This window comes from Tetrao urogallus, assembly GCF_951394365.1.
Source record: "Tetrao urogallus genome assembly, chromosome: 17".
NCBI classification, from domain to species: domain Eukaryota; kingdom Metazoa; phylum Chordata; class Aves; order Galliformes; family Phasianidae; genus Tetrao; species Tetrao urogallus.
In genome coordinates this window covers 1,107,886-1,135,541 of record NC_136830.1, presented here as the reverse complement: position 1 = coordinate 1,135,541, position 27,656 = coordinate 1,107,886, and the positions used below count along the sequence as shown (strand labels likewise).

At 43.6% G+C, this 27,656-nt stretch overlaps 1 protein-coding gene across 1 annotated transcript in view; it reads left to right on the top strand.

The window, feature by feature from the left end:
- Positions 1-27,656, top strand: part of ARVCF (ARVCF delta catenin family member) — a gene marked incomplete at both ends in the record, with an annotated part of 132,349 nt that overhangs the window by 45,952 nt on the left and 58,741 nt on the right. The window contains 2 exons of the mRNA XM_079543922.1: positions 12,661-12,819; positions 20,781-21,388. Coding sequence (XP_079400048.1) covers positions 12,661-12,819; positions 20,781-21,388 — 767 coding nt within the window. The remainder of the gene's footprint in view (positions 1-12,660; positions 12,820-20,780; positions 21,389-27,656) is intronic.

Here is a 27,656-nt window from a genome sequence, read left to right as displayed (position 1 = left end):
ACCACCTATTAAAATATCACCAGTCTGTCAGACACATGCATAACTTCTACTTAATATTTGCAGCCTGGATTCTTAGCAGGGAAAATCATTAAGCCCTGATGAATACAGCTGAAATGATATATGAAGTCAGCAGAAATCTTTCTACCCAGTGAGCCAGCAGGGCATGTTTATAAGCCAGCAAACTGCAGCGCTTTGCAGAATATTTTGAATCCAAAAGCACAGTGAGTTGTGTCTACAAGGTTTACAAAGCTAGAATTAAGAATAGCTGCAACATCTACTGCTGAGTGCGTATACAGCAGGTTATCTGACGTATTCTCTGGATCTCCAAACACATTTTAGATGTATTCTGAGAGCCTGCTGAAATACGTTGAGTGACTTCTGTTTAGTGAATGATAGTTATCCTTAGGTATTCATATTCTAAATGGAGCTGTACTCAGTTTAAATTTCTTGGCATTCGTACTGTTAGATTTATTTTGCATTATCTGATCTATTGCTAATTAGCCTTTCCTTCAGGGCCAGTTGATTTAATTTAGGCACATAAGAACCAACAGCAGAAGGGAGGTTGTGAGTATCAGTGCGTTTGGTCACTGCTGACCTGAGAGGCTGAATTAAGCGTAGAATCGGGTTTGTCTTTCAGCCATGGTGAGCCAGTTGGCTGTTTTACAGGATGGGCAGTTCAGGATATGGGTATCTGTGTCATCAAACAGTGGATGGTTACGTTTTGTCTTCCTGTCTTGCTAACCGCCATTGGCTTTAATCAGGATTTGTGCATCTGTCTGTGTAGCTGGGCTGCTTGCACACTTCCCTGGTGGCTCATGGCGGCAGTGCAGTGTGTGTGAGGCACAGTGAGTGTGGGCTGAGGGCTGGGAGCAGTGCAGGCGCACCTCCTCGGCTGTGGGAGCTGCGTCTGGGCTGCTGCTCTGTTCATAGGGGCTCCGAAAGGCCTTTGCTACATGGCTTGCTCACACGGTGGTACTTAGCAGTTCAGGTGCAGTCGGTTTGGCTGTGAAAACCCCCCTGATTCCCTGCGACTGCTCAACAGCTGAATGAGCTGTCATTGCAGGCAGCAGCAACACACAGAGGATATGCTCTGGCTTGGCAGTGTGGAAGCAGTTCTTGTACAGCCATGCAACAGGAGTCCGCTCGCAGAAGGTTAGGAATTCAGTTGAGACTTTTTGGCAGCGCTAAGCCGTGTAAGGATGCGCAGTTTCTGTTTTCTCGTTCACCTGTATGCTTTCTGTGCAGCTCTGCAGTCCTTTTTTGGCAGAGTGGCTGCTGCTGTTAACACCATCACATCAACATAGCTGTAAATATCAGCAAGTCACAAGTGAGGCATTGTGTCTATTGTGTGTATGTTTTTACATGCATAAAATTGGATGCTGAGATTTCATTTAAGTTTCGTGTGTTTCATATCCTCTTCCATGTCTGTAAGAAGCCGGGCAAGTTATGCATCTTATGAGTCCATAGCAGCAAAACCAGTCTAGGCAAGCCAAGCAAAAAGCCAAGGAATGACATGGAGTTGTTTGGGAAGACTTAAAAAGGAAATTTTATGCCGTAGTGTGCAGGGAGCCCACATTTGTCTCGAGATTTCTCTGGTGAACTAACGCACTGTTAACACCATGGCATTAAGGACTGAATCGTTTCTCTGGTACACAGGTTCCTCGTCTTTCCTTTTTTCCTGCCATCGCCCTGCTCCATCCCTGCTGTGCATTTTGGTTTTGTTTTTCCCCTCCCTGGTTAGAGGTGGACCTTTTGTAATGCCTCTGTCTGTCCTCTTTCCCTGGAGTGCCTCTGGCTCCCAGCATTGCTTTTGGACCTATTCCCTGCCAAACCTGTTCCCGCTTACATGCTTGTTTTATCTGTTGGTAACTGTACTGCCCCTGATTGAACAGCTCAAGCTGTGAAATATTATGGATTTCTGTCAGACTGAGGATGTCTTCGTTTTCTAATATCATAGTTAGGAACAGTGGGCTAGTGCAAATGAATAGACCTGGCTCACTGGTACAGCAGTACCTATTGGAGATAGCTTTGTTCTGCTGGGGACTCCAGGAAGGCACTAAAAGGCACTGCTCTGCTCTTAGAGTAAATCCAGAAGGTGGAAAAATGAGGATGAACCACGCTAATGTGTGTTTGTGAGGAACCTTGTGGCTCAGAGTGAGTCTGGGAGGCAGGAACAGCATTTATGTCTGGGTGTTCATCACTGGTTGTGGGCTCACCACTAAATTGGTACTGACTGCATCTGGCCAGCTGTCCCATAGGGCTGGGTGGGATGGTTGTTTATTTTTTAATTGCCTGTGAGGAGTTGGAAGAAAAGTGAAACAACTTGGTTTAAGTCAGAGAGACGGCTGTGCGTATAGCTGGGGTAAGAACTGCTAACGCTTTCCAAGGCTTTTACTCTGTGATATGCTTACGGGAGGACTGCTGGAAGAACCAGCTTCTGTCAGCCAAACTGTTAGTAGTGGAGGTGGGCTGTAAGGGCAGATCCTTTTATTTAAAGCACAGAAGGCAAGGTATGTGGATGCTGCACATTCTGCCAGAACAGATGAAAACTGTGTATCCTGCACCATCCTGAGTAACAAAAGAGACCAATTTGAGGAGGCTTGTTGGCATCAAAGCAAGGCAGTCCCTGCTGCCAGCCCGTACCTACGGAATTATGCACAGTTCTGGCCAGCATATGAGCAGGCTGGCTGGGATGCTAACACACTGTGTCCTACTTGCAGCCTCAGCTTTGCTGGGTTGCTCTGGTAAATTAAAGATTCCCTTTCCTGGCATAAAACGCAACAAGGAGTGGTAGTGAAGTTTGGCTGGCTTGTTCTCAGCTTGGAACAGCAGTGCTGCAGTTTGTCTGGCCAAGGGAATTGCAGCCTGCAGAGCGAGTCTGGCTTTCTGATGTCAGTTATTAGCAAGTCCTTAATTTCATCTAGTGTCATCTGTTGTTGTTATCTGTGTGTTTATTGGAGAAATGGCTTCTGAACACCTGTTGGAAAGAAGTGACTTACATCACTAGCTCTAGGGCTGTGTTTTGTCCTGATCTTTGTCATATTTGAATTCCATTGTAAAGTGCCAAATGTACGCAGAACAGAAATAATAGTCAAAAAACAAAAAACTCTGGTACATGTAATTGGGTGGTTGGCCATTTCTCAGCCGAGTTTTCACAGTGCTCTGGTTTGGAGATTTACCTTACTTGCAGCGCTGCTGGCATGGCTGAGATGGTGGTTCCCTGCGTCACTGGTGAGAGGAGAGGGAAATCCATAAGGAAAACCAGTGTTGACTGGGACCCTCTGCTGAGCTGCTTTGCTGGCTGATAGCAGTCTCCTTATTACATGTAAGAGTGGTTTTCTGGAAGGGGAGGGAGTGGAGGAATCCTTAACAAGCTGTGAATAATTTGCTCTAAGACTGGAAAGTCTGCAGAAGTGTGTCACAGTCGGGTGTGTTTGTGTGCATACACCTGAGCACCTCTCATTGTCAACTTTCTGATTAAATAAGAACATGTTTTTTAATAGGTTGGACCAATTAATCTTTAAGTAGTGAAGATAATTCTGGCATGAAAATACGTCTTATTTACACTACTTGCTTTCTACAATTTGAAACAAAAAGTACCCTGTAAGCCCTCAGCTTCCTGACACTGGGACTAATTGAACCTTTACCTGCGAGAAGGGTTCTCTTTGAGCTTTCTCTTACTCCTTGTTGTGGTTTAACCTGGCAGATCCCAGTTGAAGCTAAGACACTCCTTTAGGCACTTGAACTGTTCTCAGATCAACCCTTGACCTTCTCTGTGTGGTGAATTGCTTGGACCGTAGGGCTGAACAAGAGCCTTTTCTGATCTTAGAGCTCTTCTGATCTCTTCTTGTTCCTCTTCTGACAGCTGTTTTCTGGAGCCCTGCACTGTCTGCATCCATGCCAGGCTGTAGATGCAGAGCTGAGCAGCCCTTTCCAGCACTGGCTGTGCAAATAAATGCCAAATGGAAATGATGAAATGCTCTTAATCAGGATTCTCTCCCCCCCCCTTCCCTGCACCCTCCTTTTTTTTCCCCCTTTCTCTACCTACTGTCTATTGCTAGTGTAGCGCTGTCTTGGCAAGTCTCTCTGCTGCCTTTTCAGTCTGTGAAGACTGTCCATGTACAATAGGGCTGTAAGCTCAGTCCTAAGAAATACAGAGAATGTGTGAAGGAAACGGGCTACTGAAAAAAGCCATCAGTGAGCTCTCCTGGGCAGTTGAAATAACACAGTAATGCACTGCACTTGGGAAAGCTTGCCTTTCTGCCGGAATCTCTTCCATTTAGAAGATTTACAGCAGATGGTTTGGCCTCTGGCTTTGTTGGCTTGTTTGTGTCTCTTGGTGTTCAAATGGACTTGTAGTCATAACGAGACCTCCTGCAGAGTTTCTTTCCTGCTGTCACATTTTTGGTCTCTGGGGATACATAATAGTGAGAGCCGGACCTGTGCCAGAAGCAGCGTGCAGGATTCCTGCTACCTTGTGCTCAGACCTCGGCTTCTGCGTGGAGATGGGGGGAGGCGGTGAGATAGAGGGAAGAAATGAACTCTTGGAGTGCTGTTCAGACTGAAGCAGTCTTGATGCCGAGCAAACCTGCTTTGGTGCTTTGTAGTGGGAGATGTCAGCAAGCACATTCCTCTGAGACAGGTGATGAGATTTATTGTCAGCCGCTTTGTATTCCCTAGAATGAGGAATAATTTATTTAAGAAGCGACTTCCCTGGAATTCAAGCTTTGAAAATCATTGCTGACCCATTTGTTATTTCTGTCTCCCTTAAGTTTATGAAAACAATTTTGTTTTTTTGTGTTGTACCCACGCGTTTTGCCACAAATGCAGCTTTCTTGTCCTGCAGTTCAATTCTACAGGCAAACTTCTGGGTAGATGAGATTAGTTAAATTTAACACTGATCAGATACAGCAGCTAGGACACTAAAATAACATTCCAGTCCTGGTCATAATTTAAAGAATACAGAGACAGCTCGCATCTGATTTAGGTCAAAATGCAGTTCTTGAAGGTAATGCTGTGGCAGTGCAAGGAGGAGTGCATGTGTTAGCCTGGAAGTGGCAAGCTGGGTCTGGCAGCTCTTGGTTTAACAGTAGTGGTGTGTTTAGGTGGCTGGGGAAAAGTCTGGGACACACGGAGCGCGTAGAGAAACTGACTGCTGTACTCTGCTGAACTGACAGTTCTTTTTTCTGTTTTAGATGAAGGACCTAGCTTGTACTTCTGACTCCTATGTGCATGTAAGTTTGTGGACTTGATAGCTAGTGATACATGCATCAATTTTATTTATGACTAAAACTGTGTGGGGTCAAGGAGAAACGAGAGCTGAATGCCTGTCTTGCAGAAAGGAATGTACAAATGAGTCATCCCACACCACTGTTAATGCCAGCATTGTAGAGGCAGCAGGTGGAGATGGAGGAAAAAGCTTACTGGAAAATTGTAATCCATGATGTAACCTCATCCCACTAAAAATCTCCCTAATTTAGCCTTGGTTAGTTCATCTGAAAGGCTCCGGAGAGGAAGCAGGTCTGAACTGTTCCAAGTTTGGTCAAAGATTAAAGACATGGATTTGCATTTTTTTTATCTTTGGGAGAAGGATCAACCTAAAAAAATACAGATCTAAATTACAGCAAATTGCATTGAGCTCTCTCTTGGTGAGAAACAGTCATTCTCCCCTCATTTAGTCTGGTTTCCTGCTGGGAAGGCTTTCCAGATGAAGAGTGTTGACAGCTAGGAGAAATAAGGGTACCTCCAATACTGTGTGTTCCAGGCATGTTTTTATTTTATTTTTTCTTTTTCTTTGACCATGCTCCAAACAACCAGAGGTACTCATCCAGTTCTGGGTGTTACTATCTGTGTTCTGAGGCCTGGGTTCATCCCTCAGCTTTAGTGCTTTTCAAAAGACCCCAAGTTTGATGTAATTCAACAGGTAATCAGTGTCAAGAGCTGGATGTGTGCAAGGAGATGACTCAGTCTGTAAGATCTGAATTATTCTCTGAAACTCCAATTCTTTTGGACTAGAGAGGAAGAATTCCGTTACTGTGCATTTGAATACCCTGCTAAGCTGCCTGAAGGTAGCTGCTGCCAGTTTGAACCTATTGTGCATCCCCTTCCCTACCTGCAAGATCCCTCATGGGAATGTTTAGGTCAGCAGGCTGCTCTGTCAGGATGAGGTAGGACTGTCCTTCTTCAAGGCGTGATTGCTTCAGTTCTGAAAATCAGTTGGTGTGCTCGATTTGCTGAGCATTACTTCTATGGCAGTGGGATTGTTAACATTTAATTTTTAAGTATGTATTATCACATCTGTTGAGGCTGACATCTTTGGTTAACACCCAGTCAATCTGAAAAGCAGGGCAAAGCAATACAGAGCCCTGAGAGATGTCTTGCTTGTCAAAGTGACAAATTGCCCTTTCTGAGTCAAAGGACCAGCTTGCATTTCGGAGCTGTGTAGCTACAGGGGAAAGGGGAGGGGAGCATGGGAAAAATACCCTATTAGTTTAGCTCTTCCCCAGTGTTTTTTTGTTGTATGTTGCTGAGTTGAAGTTCTTTGTTTTCCTCAATCTAAAACAACTTCTCAGCAGGTTGAGAGGAGCAAGGCCCCTGGGACTCTGCCTCTCCCACTTCTCGTTCTCATAAACTGTTTACAATCTCCCTCCGTTTTCTAGCTTTGTATGGAAAAGTTCAGTGGGTCAGCTTTCCCTTTAGCTTCATCCATCATTCCAGTCAATTAGAAATAGTTGAGGGCCAATTGCCCGGTCTTCCATTAACTGAGACACTTCAGATTGTTTAAAATAGCATAAAAGCTCTTTGTTGACCGTTGGGCTGGCGCCCTGTGACGGGCAGTTACCGTGTGCTGAACAGAGCCCCAGTGTGTCTGGCTCTGTTTGGGGGCTGAATGTTACTACTGCAGGCCTTGTTTGGGTTTGATTCCCTCTCCTTCACCTCTGCCTCTTGCCTTCCCTGAAAGGTGCGATGCCTTCAGATGGTGAATTGCCAGACCCGCTTGCAAAAAAAGGCTGCGCTGTGGCTTTTCACAACTGCTGTAGTAGAGGGAGGTGTTTTTCAGCTGGTGAAAAGTTCCTCTTTAACCTTGGTGCTTAAAAAGCTCTTGGCGTTGCTTGTTAGTTGCTTGTCGTGTGTGTTTCTGAAGGACAAAGGAAGTGTGTAAGTGTTCAGGAAATACCTCGGGCATTGCAGTGTGCAGCTGAGCTCACTCTGGTGCCCGTGGCAGGGCGGCCTGCTTTCATGGAGAGCCGAAGTTTTGCCTCATTTGGAGCTGACCAGCCCTGGGGTAGAGCTGGGAGAGAGTTCCAGCAGAGCACTTGAAGCTTGTTACAGGTTGATGTGCTTGGGTGCACCTTGAAGTAAACTCATACATACATACATACATACATAGACATATATACAAAATTTCAGGTTATGCTTAAGCAGAGAAGTATGTGTACCAAGAGGAGATTAGCAACAAAATACTTCGGTATTCTCACTTTGAAATCGTTGCCTGCCTTCAAACTCTTTCCAATGTCGTACACTGCCAGGTTTGTTTCAGTATGGCCCAGTCCACCTGGATTTTGGTGTTCTGGAGCTTGAGTAACACAATATCAGCAGGTCCTACTTGTACAGCAGTAGTTCCTTTGGTTGTGAAGAGTCCTGAGAGCTGTGACTGTGCGGCTGTGCTTGGGGCTGATAGCCTGGACCTTGCTTTTGGAACTGGAAGAATACTGTGCATGGCAGCCCTTGAATATAAGGCCTTCTCATTCTTCAGGAAGGTGCCCTGCCTCCTGCTTGGATTTCAGCTGTGGAACTGCTGCAGTGCACAGAATGCTCTCTGGACAAATCAGGGCTGAGGGCACAGCAGGGATGTTTTGGTGGAGAAAAAAAACAAACAAGCAAAAACAAACAAAGAAACCAGCAGAGCTTGACAGAACAGGAGAATGTGATGATAATCAGATTTAAGAGTTTTCAGCAGCTGGGGAGCTAGATCCTGTGTGGAAAAAGATCCGCCACAGATACACCAAGCTAATTTCACCACTGACTTTTCTGTACTTTGGTGCCGTATGGAGATGTCGATCTGATGTATATTCTCAATCCAGGAACACGGTGATCTCGGTTGCCTTTTTTCTTCTTTTTTCCTCCACGTTTCTTCAGCAAAGAACAGCCTGAGAACATCAGAGCTAGAATCGCAGACCTGAGCTGGAAGGAGATCCGTGGGACACACCACGTCAGAACTGAGTGTCAGACCAAAACTCATGTTTGCCTGCTTTGCACTTGTAAGCAGTCTCATGCTTTGCAGAAACTGAAGCTTTAATAAGTAATTCAAACAAAGCATAAGAAGGGCAGAAGAGAGAATCCCTATTTGATTCAATTAGCGCTGGTGTCCAACGCCATTAATTGTGACCAGCCTTCTGATGTTTTTCACAGGAGTTGATACACTTGAGCTTTGTCTGTGCCGGGGCAACTGAGGACAAGTTTGTCCACTGATGTAGAATCCTGCTTTTGTGCTCTGCAGAACCCTTCAAATTTGGTATCTAACAGTAGCCTGGAGTAAGCAGTAGCCTGAATAGTCTGCATTGCAGTCTGCTGAACAAAGGATATGTCTGGGAGAATGATGATTCGATGTACGTGTTTCCCCTGTGTTTGAAGAGGGACTGTTTTAGTGGAAGTAATAATATCCTGCAATTTAATATTATTTCCAGACTCTTTTAAATCGTTTCATAGGCAGCAAATAAAGAACTTTGTTTACTGTTTTAAAGTAGAATGTCTGTTCCTCCTAGGGGAGGTTATTCTTTTATTAAAAAAAGATAGAAGGTAGCTGCTTTGATGGAAATGTAACTCCAGGAGTTGAGATGGTGATGATTACAGAAGCTGTAGTATTCTAATGCAAAATAAGCCCTAGGAGATATGTGCCCTAAATAGTAAATCACTCTGTTTTTTAACAAAGCAAGAATTACTATTATTGTGTTTTTTGCTTATTTTACAAGGTCTTTAGCTGTTTCATCTGCACTTAACTTTTACAAGCTGGGGATAAATTGACGGTTGATGTCGTTTTGCTGTTTAAATAGCTTGGCATTTTTAAAGCATAGCGGAGATGGGAGTGAAGGATGGGATTCATTTGGCACTCCAAAAAGCAGGGAGAAAAACTGTGACTGCTGGTATCCAGTGCTCTAACCTGGGTTAGAATCTGATCTTATAACTTAATGTTTCATAATTTTCGTGGAAGGGGCTGAACACCATTATTTCAACAGGACCTCATGCGTAATGTGTCGGCTGCAGGAAGAGTCATGAATCCTGACAGGCCCTCATTAAAGAGGACTGGAAAGAAGTTTCCTTTGGATTTCATCTTTCCAGATGCTCCACGGGGAGCAGTGTGGTGGTTGCTGATCCTCTGGGGCTGGGGGACCAACCCCCTCTGGTTTGGCAGCGTGGGATGGGCTGCAGGGTCGTGGCTGTGGGAGAGAAGGGGGATTGCCATCCTGCTTTTGCTTTGTGGGTTTTCTAAACTGGAATTACGTGCCTTCAGCAGGCAGGGAATTACTGGTAGGATTATTCATTAGGAGTGTTGTATTCCGGTTCTATCTGGTAATTTATGTTTTACTTTGGATAACTAGGCTTAGCTGCCAAATGTTTGGAATCTGAGATGCTGAGATGTGTTTAACAAGAGCGCCCTAGATACTGGCTTAGAAGCTGAGCACTGAAGAAGGTGGTTGAGAGGGGTAGGGTGTCCCAGTTTTTGCAATTTGTGATGACCTAAAATCCATAATGGAGGAAACTAAAAATGGAGAAAGTCTTTGCATCTTTTCTGTGTTACTGCTAGCTTGTGACAACTGCACGTTACTGATGTGGAACAAGTACTGGTTGTGGAGATCAAAGAGCTGCCTCCTCAAGCTAATTCAGAGAAAAGCAAGTTGGCTGGTGTTCTGTCCTCTTTGCTCACTGCTTTTTTCACTGGATCACGTACTAAGAAGTAAAAGCACAAGGAGGTGCGGTCTGCTGAGTTATCTGTATTAGGAAATCTGTCTTGAACTTTGGAAGCTTTTATTTCCGATGCTTAGGACAGTCTCTTGCTAACACTGCCTTTCTCCTGTAGGAATGCAGATCTGTACCTGAAACTTCACTTTAGAAGCAGCCATGGGATGAAAACTGCCTTGGTGTTCATTTAAAGTCAGTATGCACTAGTTTGCAATTCACTTGTGTTTAAGTGCCCACCTTTAAAGCTTTTCTTTGCCCACAGGCAGTCTGAATACAAAGGGAGACTGGTGATTTATTTTTTTTTTATAAAGAAAAGTATTGCAGAAGCAGAAGGAGCAAAATATGGAAGGCAGACAGAAATCTCCTCAGATTTATTATCACAAAGCAGAATTTTCTTCTGAGAATCTAGAGGAAAAGGAAAATAGATGAATTCATCGCAACACCTCAGTGTGCAGCTAGGAATGAACAAGATGGATACACCTATGCACATACATGTGTAGAAGGAGTAGGACTCACATCTTGAATCAGTTTTGGCATTTGATGCCATATAAGCAGCAAGGAGGTTTACCAGGACAAGGTACAACAAAGGAATCTATACATGGTAACTGATGTCTTTGGTCATAGCCAGACTTGGATTGCACAGAGATAACAGAAGTTTTGAGTCTCCACTGTATTGCAGTGCTGTGTAAGTTCTTCTGTTTGGAGGGAAGCTCTGCAGTGGGTTGGGGAAAGCTGAACTGCAGCTGTAATTTCATAGCTTCAGGATAAAGAGCGGATTTGTGTGTTTGTCCCAGGAGCTCGTTTCCCTCCTGAACCTGTAGGCGGAAGACAGAACCAGGCATCTGAGCTCTACCATGAAGTATTAAGAGTGTGTCCTGAGTTGCTGAGCATTGAATGGGGAGATTTTCTGTAGGATTTCAGAAGCCTTGCTCTGGCTGGCTGTTTCCGTTGTCTGAGTTGTTTCTCAATTTCGATAGAAGCGGGAGCGGTGTCTGCTTATCTCTGTGCTGGTGGTGCAGCACAGCTCCTTTGAAGGTTGTCTGCTCTGCATTTTGACTGAGATGGCTGCCTGAATCTTACTGCCACGGTCTCGGTTGTTATCGTGACTTACCTGGAAGTGAAAACAGCTGGCTTACTCAAGTCCAAATTTCAGAATGTAAGAACATTGCTGTAAATAATAGAAACTGATCAAGGGCATCTTGGCTTGTTTCAAAGGGAATTACTGATCATACAAGGATTAAGTGGCACGTTTTCCCAGTGGAGCTTAATGAGACCTGAGTACATTGCTCCTGCTCAGCAGAGATCAGGATGCTGTGCTTTGTGGCTTACACTGAGCGCAGCACAGCGGAGGGCGGTCCAAAGTCCACGGCCAGGACAAAGTGCAGCTTTGGGACTTCATGTTTAGAAAATAGAACATTACAGTTCTCTGATGGGGAGGCTTTCACAAAATGAGAATATTTAAACACTGATGTAATTAGACTTGGCTCCTGTATGGCAACTGTTTCTTCTCAATCGTTTTGTTTTCTTGAAAAGGTATATGGAGTTTGCCTATGCTATTTTCTTTAGAAAAAACATATTAACTTTGTAAATTAAGGTCCTCTGTCATTCCTTTCCATTATTAAAAGAAAAATGTGTGTATGTAAATGTATATATATGCATTTATTCCTTAGAGCTTTTCTATGTATGCCTGTTTGACAGGACATGCAAATAGAACCCTGCTTTGGCTCCGAGGCCTGTGTGCCATGATAGCTTCAGGGATTGCAATGAAATGAACAGTCTGCCATTCTGTCTCGCATAGCTGAGGGTTCATCATGCTGGAGAAAAGGCTTATTTCTCAGTATGTAAGCCAAGTCTTTATTGGCCACATGCTGTGAAACTTCTGAAATATGTTCATGTACCAAAGGAGAGCTTCTCTGATTGCTGTGCTGAGACACAATTGCGTAAGAGAAAGGAAAGTTCAGATGTTTGTGCTGGTGAGAAGCAGAAGCATTCTCTTTGGGCAGCCTTCTTGCAACAACTGGCCTGTGCTCGTTTCTCTCTGTGCAGTGTTGTCTGTCCCTTAATGCTTTTCATTGAGCTTATAGCCATGTAAATCTTCTGCACTCAGCAAAGGGAAGATGTCAGAAGAGCAACATTCCACGTAATTCAGCAGTTAATTTTCAGCTATCTATTTTAGATTATCATTGCTTTGGACAGTTTGAGACAGGTGTCAGTTTTATAGTAATTCTTGATGTTTTATAGCCTTCTGTAGTCTGAAACTGAGTGTATTTTATCAAATGGAAATAAACTTTGAGTGTTGTGTAAGATAAACTGCTCTGAAACCCAATGGTCTCATTCAGTGCATAACAGAAAGAATGTTTTATGTACAAAAATTCCACTCCACCTACACTGGGCACTGGAGAGGAAGCTTAAGACAGGCTTAAATATAAGGCAGCAGTCTGTTAGCCCGTAGTGGGTTGCCTATAAATACAAAGTTCATTACAGCACACTCACATGATTTCCATTTACGAAGTTGAGCTCAGCCATAATAGCATAGTTGCATGGTTGGCATTTTTTGAGACAGTGGATTCTTCTTTCTCTGAATCTCCATTTGCAAGTTGTTAGGTAAAATGTGTTGTTCGATTGAAAAAGATGAAATCAGTAAGATATGCATGCTGTGATGGTAGAAGGGAAAAATGGTTTTTTTGCTTGCTTCTTTAGGAACAAAGCCCCAGTAACCAGACATCTATAGCAATGATGCAAGAACCTCAGGAAATGGTGGAAGAAACAGTTACTGTGGAGGAAGATCCAGGCACCCCCACTTCCCACGTGTCTATTGTCACTTCTGAGGATGGAACAACAAGGAGAACTGAAACCAAGGTGAGAGGTTAATAACTAACAAGGAAAATGAGAGAATACCGTCTGCTCAGGAAGTAAAAGAAAGCAGAACGAGTGGTGAGAATCATGCTGTTGTGATCCTCTGTGATTCTCACTGTGTTCTCTTTGCCAGCAAAGCTGAGCTAAGTTTTTTTTGTCAGTTTGTGTCTGGTTTGCTCTCAGTCAGCAGTGCTGATACAGCTGCTCATGGAGCTGTGAGCTGAGCAGTAGAAATTACCTAGGTTAACCAAACAAAAACACCAGCACCCATTCCTTGACTGAGAATTATTTCAAAGTTCACTTTATTTTACCGACACAGATCACAGCACTGCCCTGCAAACACATATGGAAGTATGAGACTTAGATGAGATGGAAGGGCATGGAGTAAATGATTTTTACAGCTGGGGAAAATGTGCTTGGAAACGTGTCTTCAAATTAATTACGATTTGTAATAATAGTATGCAATTATACTTCTTCCTCTAGAACCATTAATATCACATTTAAATAAAACTGCAGTATTTACCTTCTGCAACATTCTTGTGAATGGAATTTTACTCCTGATGCATTGGGAAAGCTAGGTATGTTATCAAGTGACCTGTGCCTCAGGTTCAGAGATGCTGTGTATCTTTTCCTCATGCTGCCTTTTTTAGCCTTCACGTAAGATGAATTTTCAATCTCTGCTGAGCAGATGCTGCACGCTCGCTACTGCCTTGCATGCTTCTGGTATTTCTGCAGCAGTAATACAGCTTGACATTTGGGCCTTGGAAGTTGAGCTGACATGTTCATTAGGTTTTGGTCTTCTGAAAGATCAAGGGTGACTGCTTATTGAAAAACTTCTGAACAACAGTGGTTTTAAAAAAAGATTTTCCAGCTGCTTTTTATGTTAGGAGGTGAACAGAAGTTGTTGCATAAATCAGTGTTTATTTTTCTGGCATTCCAGAATTGTGGCTGTCTGAGGTATCTGTTGAGGACGTTGGAGTCTCAGGTTAGAGGGATTGAGCATTGGTGCTCTGAGATCAGTGGGTTCTGCATACACCGAGCATCCATTTAAAAAGTTGTTAGTTAAATGTTGTAACTGTCCTGTTTTCCTTCTGTCGGAAGGAAATGATGGTCTTAAAAAACAAACAACCAAAAATAACACATTGTGATTAGTCCTTCCAATAATCTGACATTTTTCAGATGTAATTCATTTGAAAGAAATTCTGCTTTCTTTCTACTGGCAACAACAGCTGTTCTTTGCAGGAAGGAAGAGGTAAAATTACAGTGGTGATGGACACCTTTTCATATGGACTAACAGTAGTGCATATTTTTAGGAGGCTGTTAGTGCTGCTATGCCAAGGAATAAAATAGCTACGGCCATAAAAATAGAGTGGAGGCCATGCAGTGTTCCCTAGATAACAGAACCACATGAAATAGTTTGAAATAGTTATGCTAATGATAAATTTGTGTCTTTGTCATAACAGAAAAAGTTCAATTTTCTCCTGTGCAGAATACCTGCTGTTTTTCCATCTTCCCAGAGAAAAGTTGAGTGGTGGCTCCAAAACAAGCTATTCTGTCTGCATATGGGAAAAAATGCAAAAATGACATCCCTACAAATGCCTTTCCATTTCAAAGAGCTGCATTCTCCTCTCTTAACTGTACTTCATTCCCGATACCGTAGTGTGTTCAGAACGGGGAGAGGGTGCACAGTAGTCTTCCTCTGGTTTTATGTTGTTTCAAATAATTCTGCTGACCTCTACTTACATATGAAGGCTGCTCTAAAAGTAATGCCTGCTATTTATGTTGGCCCACGTTGTCAGAGGCACTCACCAGCACTTATTGAACTTTGATGGAGACCAAGCAGCGGCTGCGAGCACATTGAGCGGTGGGTGGTGCATTTCAGCAGCAGTGACGCTCGGTTGTCTCCACTGGTGCAGATTTTTAGGAGCGTGGCATGCAGCTCTTGTTCATTGCACAGCTGATGGTGGTGGTAGTGCTGACAAGTGGTGTTCTGGAGCTGAGAATTTGCTCTGTCAAACACTGTTATTATACTCCTTGCATCTGTTGTAGTTTTCATGGAAATGATCAGGAGGCATTACTTTCAGAGCAACCTGCATTCTATCTGGAGCTGCTACCTAGTTTTTTGTTGCTAAAAAGACCAACTCTTTATATATAAATACAGATTTATATATGTACATATCCAGCTGTTGAGAAAGTGCCACTGAAATGTGAAAACACAGATGGGGTTGGCCAAGCCCTAACTGCTGAAAGAGACCCTGAGTCTGCTGAAGTTGTTGCTGTCTCTGAATGGTTTTGTTTTGACTTCTCCTTGCTCTGATAATATGGCACAGGTTTAACAGCTCTTAGATATGGAAACAAGATCAGATTTTCTTTGTGTTTTTATTTAATCACGTTATTTTCAACTTGTGTTTATAGTGTTGATAGTGAAAGTGAAAATGCAAACCGTTGTTGTTGGAAGTCCGTAGCAACGGTTAAGTGTCCTGGAGTTAATTGGCATTGACTTACTATCTCTTTTAGTAGGTATCATCGTAGTGGCTTTGTAGGTCGTGCTGTTATGTGTTAGTGCCTTGCAGGGAAAATGAAACTTCTTCGCACCTTCTGTGTGGTGACAAAATTCTGACCTTGCTGTTCAGGTGAGGACAGTGAAGGAGGGTTTCTGTGTGATGTGAGATGCAAACCCATCCCCTGGGCAGGCAGTGTGCTGCAGGAGCAGTGTTCCTGCTCTGAGGGGTACGTGCGGGGAAGGGGCTGAGGTGCTCAGCCTGGTCAGTGCTGTGCTCTCCTGCACACAGGATAACTGAGCAGTTTCCATCTCCCAGAGCCTCTGCTTCCTATCTGAGCCTGCACAGCAGTCAGGGCATTTCCACTCTGTCTGGGCTGGGACCTGCCCAGTTTGATGACCTTGAAGTTTGGCTGTCAGGTACGTTGCCACTGTATTATGTCAGTAAAATTACATCCTCAAGGCAGAAATTTTATCCTTCCTGGTTTGGTATCTGCCCAGTAGAACAGGCCAATGCAGTTACACATTGCCTTTTAAGACTTGCATAAGGATTGTTCATTTATGTGGCTGTTTGCATGATGGAGTTCAGAAAGGAGTGGGACAAGCTGTGGCCTTGATTGTGGTGTCTGCTTTTTATCACTGTAAAGGAATGGCATTCCCTATGAGGGGAATCCTCACATCTGCTTACAGCAATGATCTTATCTGTTACTTCATGAGGGTGAGAGTTAATTTGAGATTACTCAGGTTTGTGCTTACACGTTAGGCTTAGTAGAAGTTTTATGCTTTGCTGTTGCACTTAATCTCAGCTTCTTTGGAGAAAGGCTCAGAACCTGTCTTGGTTATCTCTGTACTTAGAAGGTTCTCCTGGCCAGGGGCAGTTGCATTTTCCAGCCTTGTTGTACAAAGCAGGTGGTGCCACACATTGCTTCCCATGACGAAGTTACATAGGCCGTGTTTTTAAGAACTGAAGAGACCAGAGGGATCTTCCAGTGTGTGCTTTCCTTGCTGCATACCCCCTGTGGAGGTTAGACAGCTCCATGTGATTTGGTATGTGTTTTTGGACTGTAAAAGAAAACTATTGTTTATTTTTGCTACGCTGTACAAAATAATGCCTATAAATGATTCCCCTTGAACCGCAGCACAGCAAAAGCTATAAATGCATATGATCCTTTGTGCTGCTGTTCCTCGTTTTCTTGTACAAATCCCCCCGTGCTGTTTGAAAACCATAGTTTACGGAGGTCCTTTCTCCAATAATACATGAAGTAAACCACTTCAGTGCAGAAGCATCGACAGTTTGTGCTTTCCCCCCATGTCTCTGAAGATGCCTGCTGCAGGGAAGCAGGAAGAAGCGTAATAGAATTTAATATTTGACATATTTTAAATAGAGAACATCTGCCTTCTCAAAAATGAGATATCTGAGTAATTTTCCCCCAACTGTTATTATCTTAGTACTGTGCTGGCTAAGTCCCTACGTAACATTTGCTGCACAAAAGATGTATCACATAATGCTTCATTTCAGCTTCATAATCTCTCTGGAAGCCAAATACCTATCATACTCCAACAGTGAAAGTCACCTTGGGGAGAGGGCTGCTAGGAGGCTGCTGTGTCAGAGAGGCTGGTTTGAAAGCAGCTGAAGAGAAATGAAGTAAAACAAACAGGATTTGTGTGCTCCTGTTAATGCTTGCTTTATTCTTTCTTTAGGCACCTTTCATATTTATCTTTGTTGAAATGCAAGAAGATTTGAGAGCTCTGGGTCACTTTTATTCATTGAAAAAGATGTTTTATGGTGACAAACTGTAAAATCAATCAGTATACAGAGTTGTTTCATTTCCAGGCCATCCATTTGCCTTGTCTTCTTCATACTGAAGAAGGCCAGGTCTTTCCCAGCAGTGATTATTGCTGCTCTCCTTTCCTAGCAGCAGTAACTGGAAGGTGCTCGTGACTTGAACTCTTCTGCTGTGTTGGTGCCAGCTACTCTGAGATGCAGTTCTTTGTAACTTTGCAGAAAATTCAAGAGGAATTAGGTAATAGAGCTGGAATGGATTTCTGCCACAGTTGAGGGTCCTTTGAGAAAGTCAAACACTAAGCTTAAAATTGCAGAGGAAAAACTTGAGCTGTTGTTTTGAAAACCTATGGGGTGAGTTCTTACACAGCATTTAATAGGAAGGTAATACCTTCAGACTGCTCAGGCTGATGAATTTTTACAGTCCATAGTTGAAAAATGAGCTCTCGGAAACGTCAGAACACCTTTATCCTTGCACATTCTTTCTCATCTGTTTCTGTTTTATGGCAGTTTCAACAAAATTTTTAGCCATGTCAGCTTTTATAAAGTACTTAATTCATCAGAGAAAGGGGGAAGTGGGGGGAGTTCTGGGAGGTACAAAAGTGAAAAACAAAAGACCTCCATAACGAGGTAGAAAGTGGGAGCTATAAGTACTTGCTGAGATGACAGCAGGGGATGGTGACAGCACTCTTCCACTGAGATCTCAGCGCTGTCTTTCCCCCCTCTGAGCAGTGTGACGTGGAGGAATCTACGTGTACCACCTGTACGTGCAACCAGTGAGTCCAGTGCTGGGTTTCTTCAGGCCTGCTTTCCTCTCACTTTAAGACAAATAAAAGGACAAGGAACAGAAAAATACAGACACTGTTTCAAATGTACGGATATTTCCTTTGTATCTTATAGACAGATGTCTTCCCAGGAACATAACTAATGACATATAGAATAGCAAACGTGTATTTTAAGCATACTCAATCTTTTTGTAGAGAGGCCATCAGAAGCTCTTGACTGGCTGGGGGACTGTGGCACTGAAGCAGCTGAGCACCCTTTGATTTGTAATCAAGCAAAAAAACTCTTAGGATGGATTTTCTGTAGATAAACGGAGGAAGTCAGATTGCAGTGTCTCGAAGTAACTAGTGTGTCTAAATTGTTCACTACAGCATACCTACAGAGCAGAGTTCATGCTAATAACTGGGTGCATTTGGAGGATCAGGTGGCAGATAAGACCATCTGCCGGGTCTCCCGCTTGGAATTGCTTCGTTTTCTCTGGCTAATGTATTGGTATTAAGGAAACCACAGAAATGTTGGGAGAGAAGATTACTGTGCTGTCAGCTGTCCAAGGCTGCCTCCCCTTTTAAGAAATATAATTGAAACATTCCCTTGAGCTGGATTTCCTGAAATAAAGGTTTATTGTTTTTCTTTTGCTTGGAAGCCTAATAAATGGACCTTCCTCTGTGTGCTGGCTAATTGCTTCCAAAAAGCTTGCCTTTATTGTCCTGTAGGCAGCAACGTCTGTTTATCACATGATAAATCTTCTGTTTCCGTGCCCAACCCTGACAAATGAGGCATAGTGCAAATACTCCCTTGCTCATAATATGAACAGACTTGATTTGACCCCCCCTCCCACAGTACCTTTGGCATTATTGGATGCTTTTATGCCATGAGAAATGTGTACTTCTGTGCTAGGGTGAAATGTTCCTTTTTATGTTTCTGACAAGGCTTTCTTGATTGTGCTGATTCCTTCTGCTGTTAATAGTGGGAACGTTCAGCAAATGATGGAGGTGAGGCTGTGCTGACATTGTCAGCTTGTTCTTCTGCATGCTGGCTGATGCCAGGGGAGTCTTTTTGACTAGCACAGCCACTGGAAACTTGTCTGTGCTCAAATAAACAAAAAAGAGGCAAACTGGGGAAAAACTGCAAATGAACCCTGCTTTCTATGTTCTCTGTACTCTGTAGTAGACAGGAGCATGGTGGAAAAACTGTGTTTAATTAAATGTAAATGAAAGTCACAAATCACGTAGGAATTGATTTTCCAAATGTTCTGATTCTCTACTTAGTCTTTTTTGTATATGCATACTATCTGTAGACAGTTGTCCTTGCTCTGACATGACTGTGTTGTGTTACCCCATCCTGTCTGATAACAACAACGATTCTCCAGAAAAATGAGACAGGAGAAAACAAGCAAGTGTCCAAACTGGCAGCAGTGATGGTGGCTGAAGATGTGCCATAGTGACAGCTTCCTGCAAAGCACCTCTCCAGGGATCTGAAAGGTCAAAGCTTGCTCCTTCTTTTGTGCAGTTGCTGCAAGCATTCATGGTATATTGGGTATCTTGCATTATCGGGCCTGGAAAATCTTGTGAAAAATGCACGTGACAAACTGTGCATGCATTGCAGCATATGCCTTGAGAAGGAGAACTTGGAACTCAATTTAGAATGTCTGGCTTCTGTTGAGTAGCGCTGAAAGAAAGGGCTTTGTGTGGTTACACGAGCACTCTTCTTGGCATTGAGAAAGCTGCTCTTTTGTTCCTTACTGTGCAGAAGTATCAGTTTTCCAACTGCTGAAATGCTATCTTACTTCCTGTTATTCACCTTAACAGTTCACAACCTCAAGAATGTTAAAGCCTGGCCCTTTTTATCCAGTTGTGTCACTCTTTTGCAAAGCTCACGTGTTTCAGGCCTGAAAACATTGCATTTTCTCCTGTTAAAAGATCACTTATGAGCATAGGACTTTGAATAAAACTTTTGTTTCAAACTCACTAGGAGAATGCTGAGCTGTGTCCCGCTTGTTTATGTCCACATTACAAAAGGCTACTGTAAGCTGCCCCAAATCTTTTTCATCCCTAAATGTCGTCCAGTTTCATAAATGCCATGGCAGCAGTTGTGCTGGTGCTGAATGGAGAGCTGGAGCATTGTGCTCAGGTAATGAGCAGAATCCATTGTTGGTTTCTCTGTCAAAAACTGATTACTTTATACTCTTAATTCCTTTTTTTTAGATACTGCAGTGTGCATTTTTAATTAAAAAATGGTGGGGGTGGAAAGTAGCATCTTTCCTGAAGCTGACTTACTAAGAAAATCCCTTTGAGAATTTTCAGCTGTGGCCCAAATTAGACACTGAGGTAGTGTTGGTACCTGGCTATGCTTTATTCAGCATTGTGATGGTACTTAATTATGCTGTTGGTGGAGAGCCATTTGTGCTGCTTGCCATCTTGCAGGATTTCATTAACTCATTAGCCTGAAGTATCATTTGCTCACAGATGTCTCTAGGAAAAGAAATACTATTTGGGTGAATTTCTCCTGTTTGGGGTTATCTGTGAAGACGTGAGAGGACGCACCTGGAGCTGCTTCAAGAGGTGTACTCCTCTTCTTTTGTTTAGTAGCAGCTTGCCCAATTTGGTGCCAATCCTTATGTTTCAGTGGGAGGCTGCAGGTCACAGTATCTGTGTGGGCTCCAGATGCTCTTGGTGTATGAGTTTCACTCCGCAGTTTCTGTGAAGATGAGTGTTATTTACATATGACTGTTTCTCTCTAATACTTGCATTGGAAGCCCAAAATTGCCAACAGTTTTGTTGTGTGTTCTTCCCAGCGTGTAATCCACTTACATGTATTCATTTACTGTTCTGGCTCCCTTAAGTCTCATTACATCGTTCGTTGAAGAGAAAATTAAGGTATTTGTTTACTACTTCACAGGTCACCAAAATGGTCAAAACAGTCACCACTCGAACAGTGCGCCAGGTCCCGCTTGGACCCGACGGCCTGCCGTCGATGGATGGCTCGTCTCCCATGGGCAGCTACACAGATTCAATAGACAGAAGGTATATGAAGAATGGGGAGCGGTACATCACCCCACAGGCGTCGTCCACGTTGACCAGATCTTACAACAGCTACAATGATTCCTACCCTGACAGCCACGAGGGCCAGTATCGACCTTACATCGGTCATGATGGTTATGGAGACCTAGCAGATAACTATGGCAGCTTGTCACGTGGCGTCAACTACCGTCCTCGCTACGCCTATGTGCCAGGAAACAGCTACCGGCCGGACGACGGGAGCTTCACTTTGCCGAGCAGAAGGGATAACTATGGTCCTGTTGCCCAGCCTCAGGTACCAGTGGGCAGCAGTGTTGACTTGAACCGCTCTCAGCCGGAACGTTTCCAGCCAGAGCCCTATGGGCTGGAGGATGACAACCGCAGCCTTGGGGTAGACGATGAAGGATATGAACTGGATCCGGATTATTCTACTGTGAACCGGAGGACATCTGCAGGTGTGCCAGAGAGAGGAAGACCCCACAAAGGAAGGTAAAAATCTGTTTGTTTCTTAAAGGTTACCTGCGGCTGTTTTGCTCGGTCGAACATTTGAACTCTGAATGGTCTGGTAAGGGCACGGTTACTTGGCAGAAAAAAAATACAGTGGTTGGATTGTGGTTAATGTAATCATTAGAATGAAATAAACATCTTAAAATCTCATAAATGGGAAAACTGAGGGGTGGAAGGAGAGAGGTCTTAGACAAGAGACAAAAAAAAAAAAGCAGTTTGGGGTTGTAGTATACTTGTGATTTTGTCTAGAGAAATAATCAGTATGTCTTGAAAACAACTGTAGGCAAAACCAGCATGTCCTAAACATAGTAGGAAGTTCACCTTCGTGGAGAAGAGGGGAACTGCCCTACTGTGCTGTGATCAAGGCAGAACGCATCACTTCATCAGCCTATAAATAACTGCAAAATGCACATGAAATGGAAAAGAGTAATTCTAGTGCTTAAAATCCCTCTTGGTGTTTCTGGACCACTTCATTGAGGCTGAATTTAGCAAGAAAAAGATGATTTCATGGAAGTGGGATAGCTTTTTTCTTCCTCAAGAAGAGGTGTGACTGCACTGAATTTTCCCTGCGCTGTCTCACACTGGCAGGGTGAAAAGGGGTCTTGTAATCTTTGAGACTTCAGGTGGGTCTGGTTATGTGCACATCTGCCAAACAATTTTGAACAGCTGGTTGGCTGCAGATGAGCTGAAGCTGGTGATGAAGGGATGCTTATTATCAAGAAGCTGCCTGGTGAGGTGCCTGACAGCATCAGCTCCTGGGCCTGTGCTTATCGTACGCCCTCAGCTGTGTGACAAGGTTGTGCTGAACCTCAGTGAAGTACTTCAGCGTTTGTAAGATCAGATTGTTATTTTGTCCTGTCACTGTAAATAAGGGGAGATAAGAGCATCTGTGTTGAACTAAATGTAACTGAAGAGACCAATCACAAATTATTTCTGGTTTAATCCCCTTCCCAGGAGATGTGCTGTTTTATGCCTTTAGTTGTGCTGTCAGCTCTTGCGTTGGAGGCATGTCTGGGCCTCCTGCACAGAAGGGACGTGGAGGCTGGAAGCAGGTTCAGATGGAGCTCTCCTGCTTGGAGGAGTGACATTGCTTGTGGTTTCATTCATCCTCCTGTATCTCTATCCCCCTTCATGTTTCTGGAAGTTTGTTTCAAAAGGAATCAAGCTCCTGCAAATTTTAATCTATGTTTAAAAAAAATCATAATTAAAAATAAAATCATAACAAAGAACAGGATGACAAGGCGTATCTGCCAGAACCCTCTTGAGATCCCTTCTGGCATCTTTTCCTGACAGCTTACAACCATTGGGACCACGTCAGAGTTTTGTGGGGCTGAAGTGAATGCCAGCGGCTGCCAGGACACTGTTCTGTTTATCAGGCTGCTGTTTCTGTTTCTCTGCATCTAAGCAAGGTTTGCAGTTCTAGTTAGAGCAGTCAGGCAGCAGTGTGTGTAAAGTTTTATTAACATTCTTCAAACTATATTCATGATAAATAAATGAATGCATTCTTAGAACCTGCCCATTTACATTTTTAAAATGTATTTTTAAGTATCCCTTTGATTTATTGTTCCTTGCAGCTTGGATAGGACTGATTTACAATTTTTGTTTTACATTCCTTTTGTCGTGAGTTTTTCCATATTTACTATGATCAAGAGAAGTTGACAAGCAATTAGCCTGACTGTGGCAGCAAACCTTAGGTTGTAAGAACGTAAGATTGAGTGAGGGCCTCTTCAGATGTGGCTGCTTTCTGACATTTCAAAGAAACACTTGAGCGATTCAGTAAACCTGTATTTCAGATATGCTACTGATCTGCCAGAAGCTAACGATAACAAGTAGTGCTTTGTGCTAGATGAGGGTAATTACTACCTCATTATTTCACTCTGGTTTTTGAATGCGGTTATTACTTGAGGGAACGATGAAGTGAACGTGGTAAGTTGGTGGCACCTTTGATTTCAAGACGCTGCTATGTGTGGGGCAGGCCTGGTACTGCTGCCAGCAGGCTCTGCCTCGCAGCACCGTGCAGCGCGGGCATCTCCGTCACTCAGCTGCATCACACAGCGCCTTCGCTGACCTGTGGTGCGAACGTTCTTCCTTCCTCCTCATCCCTCTGTGTCTGTTGTGCTCATCTCACCCCCGGCCTCCGTTTGAGCCACCTGTGTTTTGTTTTTAATTGGGAAGAATCGTCGTCTCCACAGCATCTGCAGACCAGACAAGTGCAGATACTGCATCTGTTTGCTCTTCCATGCACGTGGATGGGTTTCCTTCTTGTTTTCTTTTGCGCTGAGTCTCTGCTGTAACAGGCATTTTATTCTGAAAGAGGACAACAAATTATGGTGCAGAAAAGGCATTTGGGTGTATTATATTGATCTGATAGTACTCAGATTTATTCGTGATGGCTTTTACATAGTCCCTTTTTTATTTTTTTACGTTCCTTTTTCTTCGCTGAGTAGGTTGTCTTCATTAAATAATGCTCATTTTTATGATAGTTTCTAAATATATATAGTCTTATGGTGTTGCCAGGCTTTTTGTATATAGCCCTTTTTAAAAGAGAAGCAGGAAATACTGGATATTTTTCATTTCCAAAAGACATCCCAAGTATTATTTGTGTATTTTTGATCATTACTTTGAATTTGACACAAACGAGCAGGAGAAAATGGCCAGTCATAACTAATCTTTTTTTTTAAATCATCGTCTCTCAACACCAAGTCTTTTGCTTTTGCAATGATTTGTTTCCATGGCACATCTCTATGGTTTGTGCATGTACTAGAATCCAGGGGATTTATTTTTCCCTGAAAACTCAGGAGCAGCTATTGCTACTGTGTATTCCAGACCAGACAGGATGTGAATTTTTAATTTTAATGGAATTAACAGCAAAAAAGCTTTCTGCTGCTCAGTTTTCTATGGCAGGAGCCTGATTTAAGGGACTGATGGTACATGTTGCTGGTTATTTCATGATCTAAGCAGCTGTCACTGGGAAATGGGCCGGGTTTTATGTGAAGGTACTGTAGGATTACTTTTTGTTATGCAGAGACAGCACAGGAGTATTGCTATCACACGTTTGTTATTCACATTCTACTTCAGCTTGTCTTATGTTTGCAGATTTTCAGTCAGTATTTCTGGCCTAACTCCTCTTGCATGGAGTATGGCCCCCCAGCAGCACGTAGGCTGGCATCCTTAAGGCTGGGGAAAGGTCTGTCCCTGGAAATCAGCCTCTTTGGTTTGGCAGCCAAATGTAAACGTCATGCCACAGCGTAGCCATGGGATGCTGGGGAGTGTTCAGGGCAGAAGTGTACAGATGTGCTGGGCAGAATGGAGCGAGGCCAAAACGCAATCGGTTTGGAAAGCATTGATGGTTGTTTTCTCAGGCTGCTCTGTAGAGTTTACTTGATATGGGTTAGTTGATATGGATGCAGACAGCAGAAGACAGATGTATGGCTGAGCTTTTTGTGGCAGTCTGCAGTCTGGCTCAGCTCATCCATTAGTAGCTGTTAGGTGGTTTGAGGCGAGGCGATTTGAAGTGGTTTAAACACAGGGCCGCTAACTCAGACTTGCCTGAACAGGGAATTCAGTCCAGCTTTTGAATCCCATTGCACATCCTTCCATCAGGGAGCAGAGGCTGGTAAAAGTAGGACCCCCTTCTGCAAAGTCTTTGCATCTCTTCTCCATTACACACGGCTCCCTCCTGAAATCCCAAGCTTTTCTGGTCTTGTATCCTAGCAGACACCAGCTGCAAGCTGTGATGAGCGTAGCTGTTGTATAAATTGACGGGGATTAAATGTGGAAATCCTTCACCTGTTTACTCAAACGTGCCTGTGCTGAAGCCACAAGTAAGATGATAAATCCGCAAGCGCTTTCCCGGATTTTATCTGTGCTAGGACACGATTTGATCAATTCCCTGAGACAGGTGATTAGTGAGACCGACAGCATCCCACAGTCTCAGCTGTTGTGCTGCAGGAGATGGAAGGCAAGATGCTCGCGGTCAGCAGCCCTGGCACACAGTGGGCTGCTCCTGGTGAAGATCTCATCGCTGCTCCTCCTGTGCCAAGCAGCTCGCCTTTCTGAGAGCGCTCAGCTGGAGTGCAGGGGGAAAACCTCAGTTGGCCCTCTCAGTCTGGCTCAGATGATTTCTTCACTGCTTGGCTGTAAATGTGTTTCTGATTTTACTTGTTTGCTTTCAGAAACTCCTGATAATGTTGTTTAACTCCTGATAATACTTGCAGCTTCTTGCCCCTTGCCTGGTGTGCATTTTTCTGGCCTCAACTCCCCTGTTACGGAAGAGGAGATGAGGCTTAACGTGGGCCAGAGCATCTCACCAGCACCAGGAGCAGGGATCCCTTAGTGCCAGGTCAGCCCAGGGCTTTGTGTTCCTTCTGCATGCCACTGATGTGCCAGTTACTTTCTTCTTGGCAGGCAGTCTTCATGTAGTCTTTGAGGCTACTGAGCGACAGTTGATGTTTAGACCTTCTCTTGCAAAATGCTTCAGGATTTTTTTGTCCTTAATTTCAGTGTGGACTGGGTGGTGGTGTTTTATTCTATTTGATTGCTGTATTTAGTCATATGAACCATTGTGTGGTACTTACTTCCACCAAGCTTGCCTGTATAGCCCTTTAGTTCATGCTGGAACCTTGGAGTTTCTAGATACTCATTCTGTGTTTGAAGGGCCAAGTATCCAGCTGTTCACTTTGCTGCCTCATAAAGCCATTGGGTTTGCAGCTTGTGCTTTCACCAGTGGTTGGTGAGCTCTTAACACAGTTTTCATACGGAGGTATGTGGAACCTGACTGTGCAGGAATGTTTTAGCCGTAGTGTTTCCTATGTGCGTCCTTTCTCTAAAAATCCTTGAGAGATGCTGTTCGTCCTGTTTGAATGTAACTGTCTTGGTGAGCTGAAAAGACCTGTGTGCCAGTTCTTACTGGAGTCATGGCCCTGCAGAATCAGGCTGAGATGTGTATGTGAGGAGTGGAACTGGATGAAAACCTTGTTATTGCTGCTACAGGAGTTACGTGATGCCCTCTCTGGTCCTGGCAGCATTTGAAGTCCTAATTGTGAAGTTTTACTTCAGCAAATGTAATGGAACCGGAGAGCTTTGTATGGCACAGGGGAGAACGGCGTAACGGAGTTGGGATCAGCTGTTCAGTTCTGTTTGTAAGGGTTCAAAGGCAGTAATGGAAGAAAACTGCATCCCAAGATGATAATTATCTTTGTGTATTGCATGGGTTTGTAGGAGAGAGACCGTTAATTACGCAGATGTAATTGAGGTAGCACAAGGTTACTGTTTAGGCAGCTCCAAGGACTGAGAAGTGCAGAACTGCAGGTACCCATCAAGCAGCAGCTGTGCACAGGGCAATTATTAATCTTATACTTTCACGCAGTCATTAAGAATTTAATATGAGGCTGAGCATGAGAAGTGTTTGCTTTTGTTATAGTTTTAATGCTGGTTGTCCCAAACTTGCTCATGTATAAACAAAATATAGCTTAGGGGCTTTGTTATTACTTCTGCCCTGTGTACATGCACAAATGTAAATATTTTCAAGTTGTTACTTTCTTCTTGGAATGACGAAAGCAGCTTTGTTCTGCTCTGTCCAGACATGGTAAATCACTGCAGAGCAGGTAATGAATTATGCATACACAAATAGCTGCATCAATACAAGGACTTCTCCAGATGCATTCTGAGTTCTGGATGCTGGCCCATTTTATCCCATCATTCAGCTCAGTGCTTAGAACAGCAGCTAACGTAACTTGAAGTCACTAGAGGTGCTTTTAACATCAAAAGCATTAATTGTCCAATGCTAAGTTCAGTCTCCGCCTTCAATTGCACTTCTCCTCGGAGTCTGCTTTAATTAGCAGTCCCATTAGGGGAACAGTGAGCTCCGTTTTGTTTGAGTGCTCTATATTTCCTTATGCATGACATCCACAACTTCAGTAACATCAGGCAGTGCTTAAAAGTCTGTACAGATCATTTTGTAGCAATTCAAACTACGTACCTGCAGTGCTGAAGTAGGAGCTGACATCTGTCCAGGAGGGGCAGAAGGAGGAAGGCCCGAGCTGCTGCTGGTCGGGAGGAAGGCAAATAACTGCTTGCAGCTGGGAGTACGTGTGCTGCACTTATGTTTGAGACGTGTTGGAAAGGATGAGCTGTTCTCAATTCTGTAGGGCTTTTCTAAATAGTAACCTTAATATATTTTTTTTTAATTCTTCCCATCTGTTAGCTTTACTGAGCAGCAAAAGAAGACATAAACCTAGCACGTGAAAAG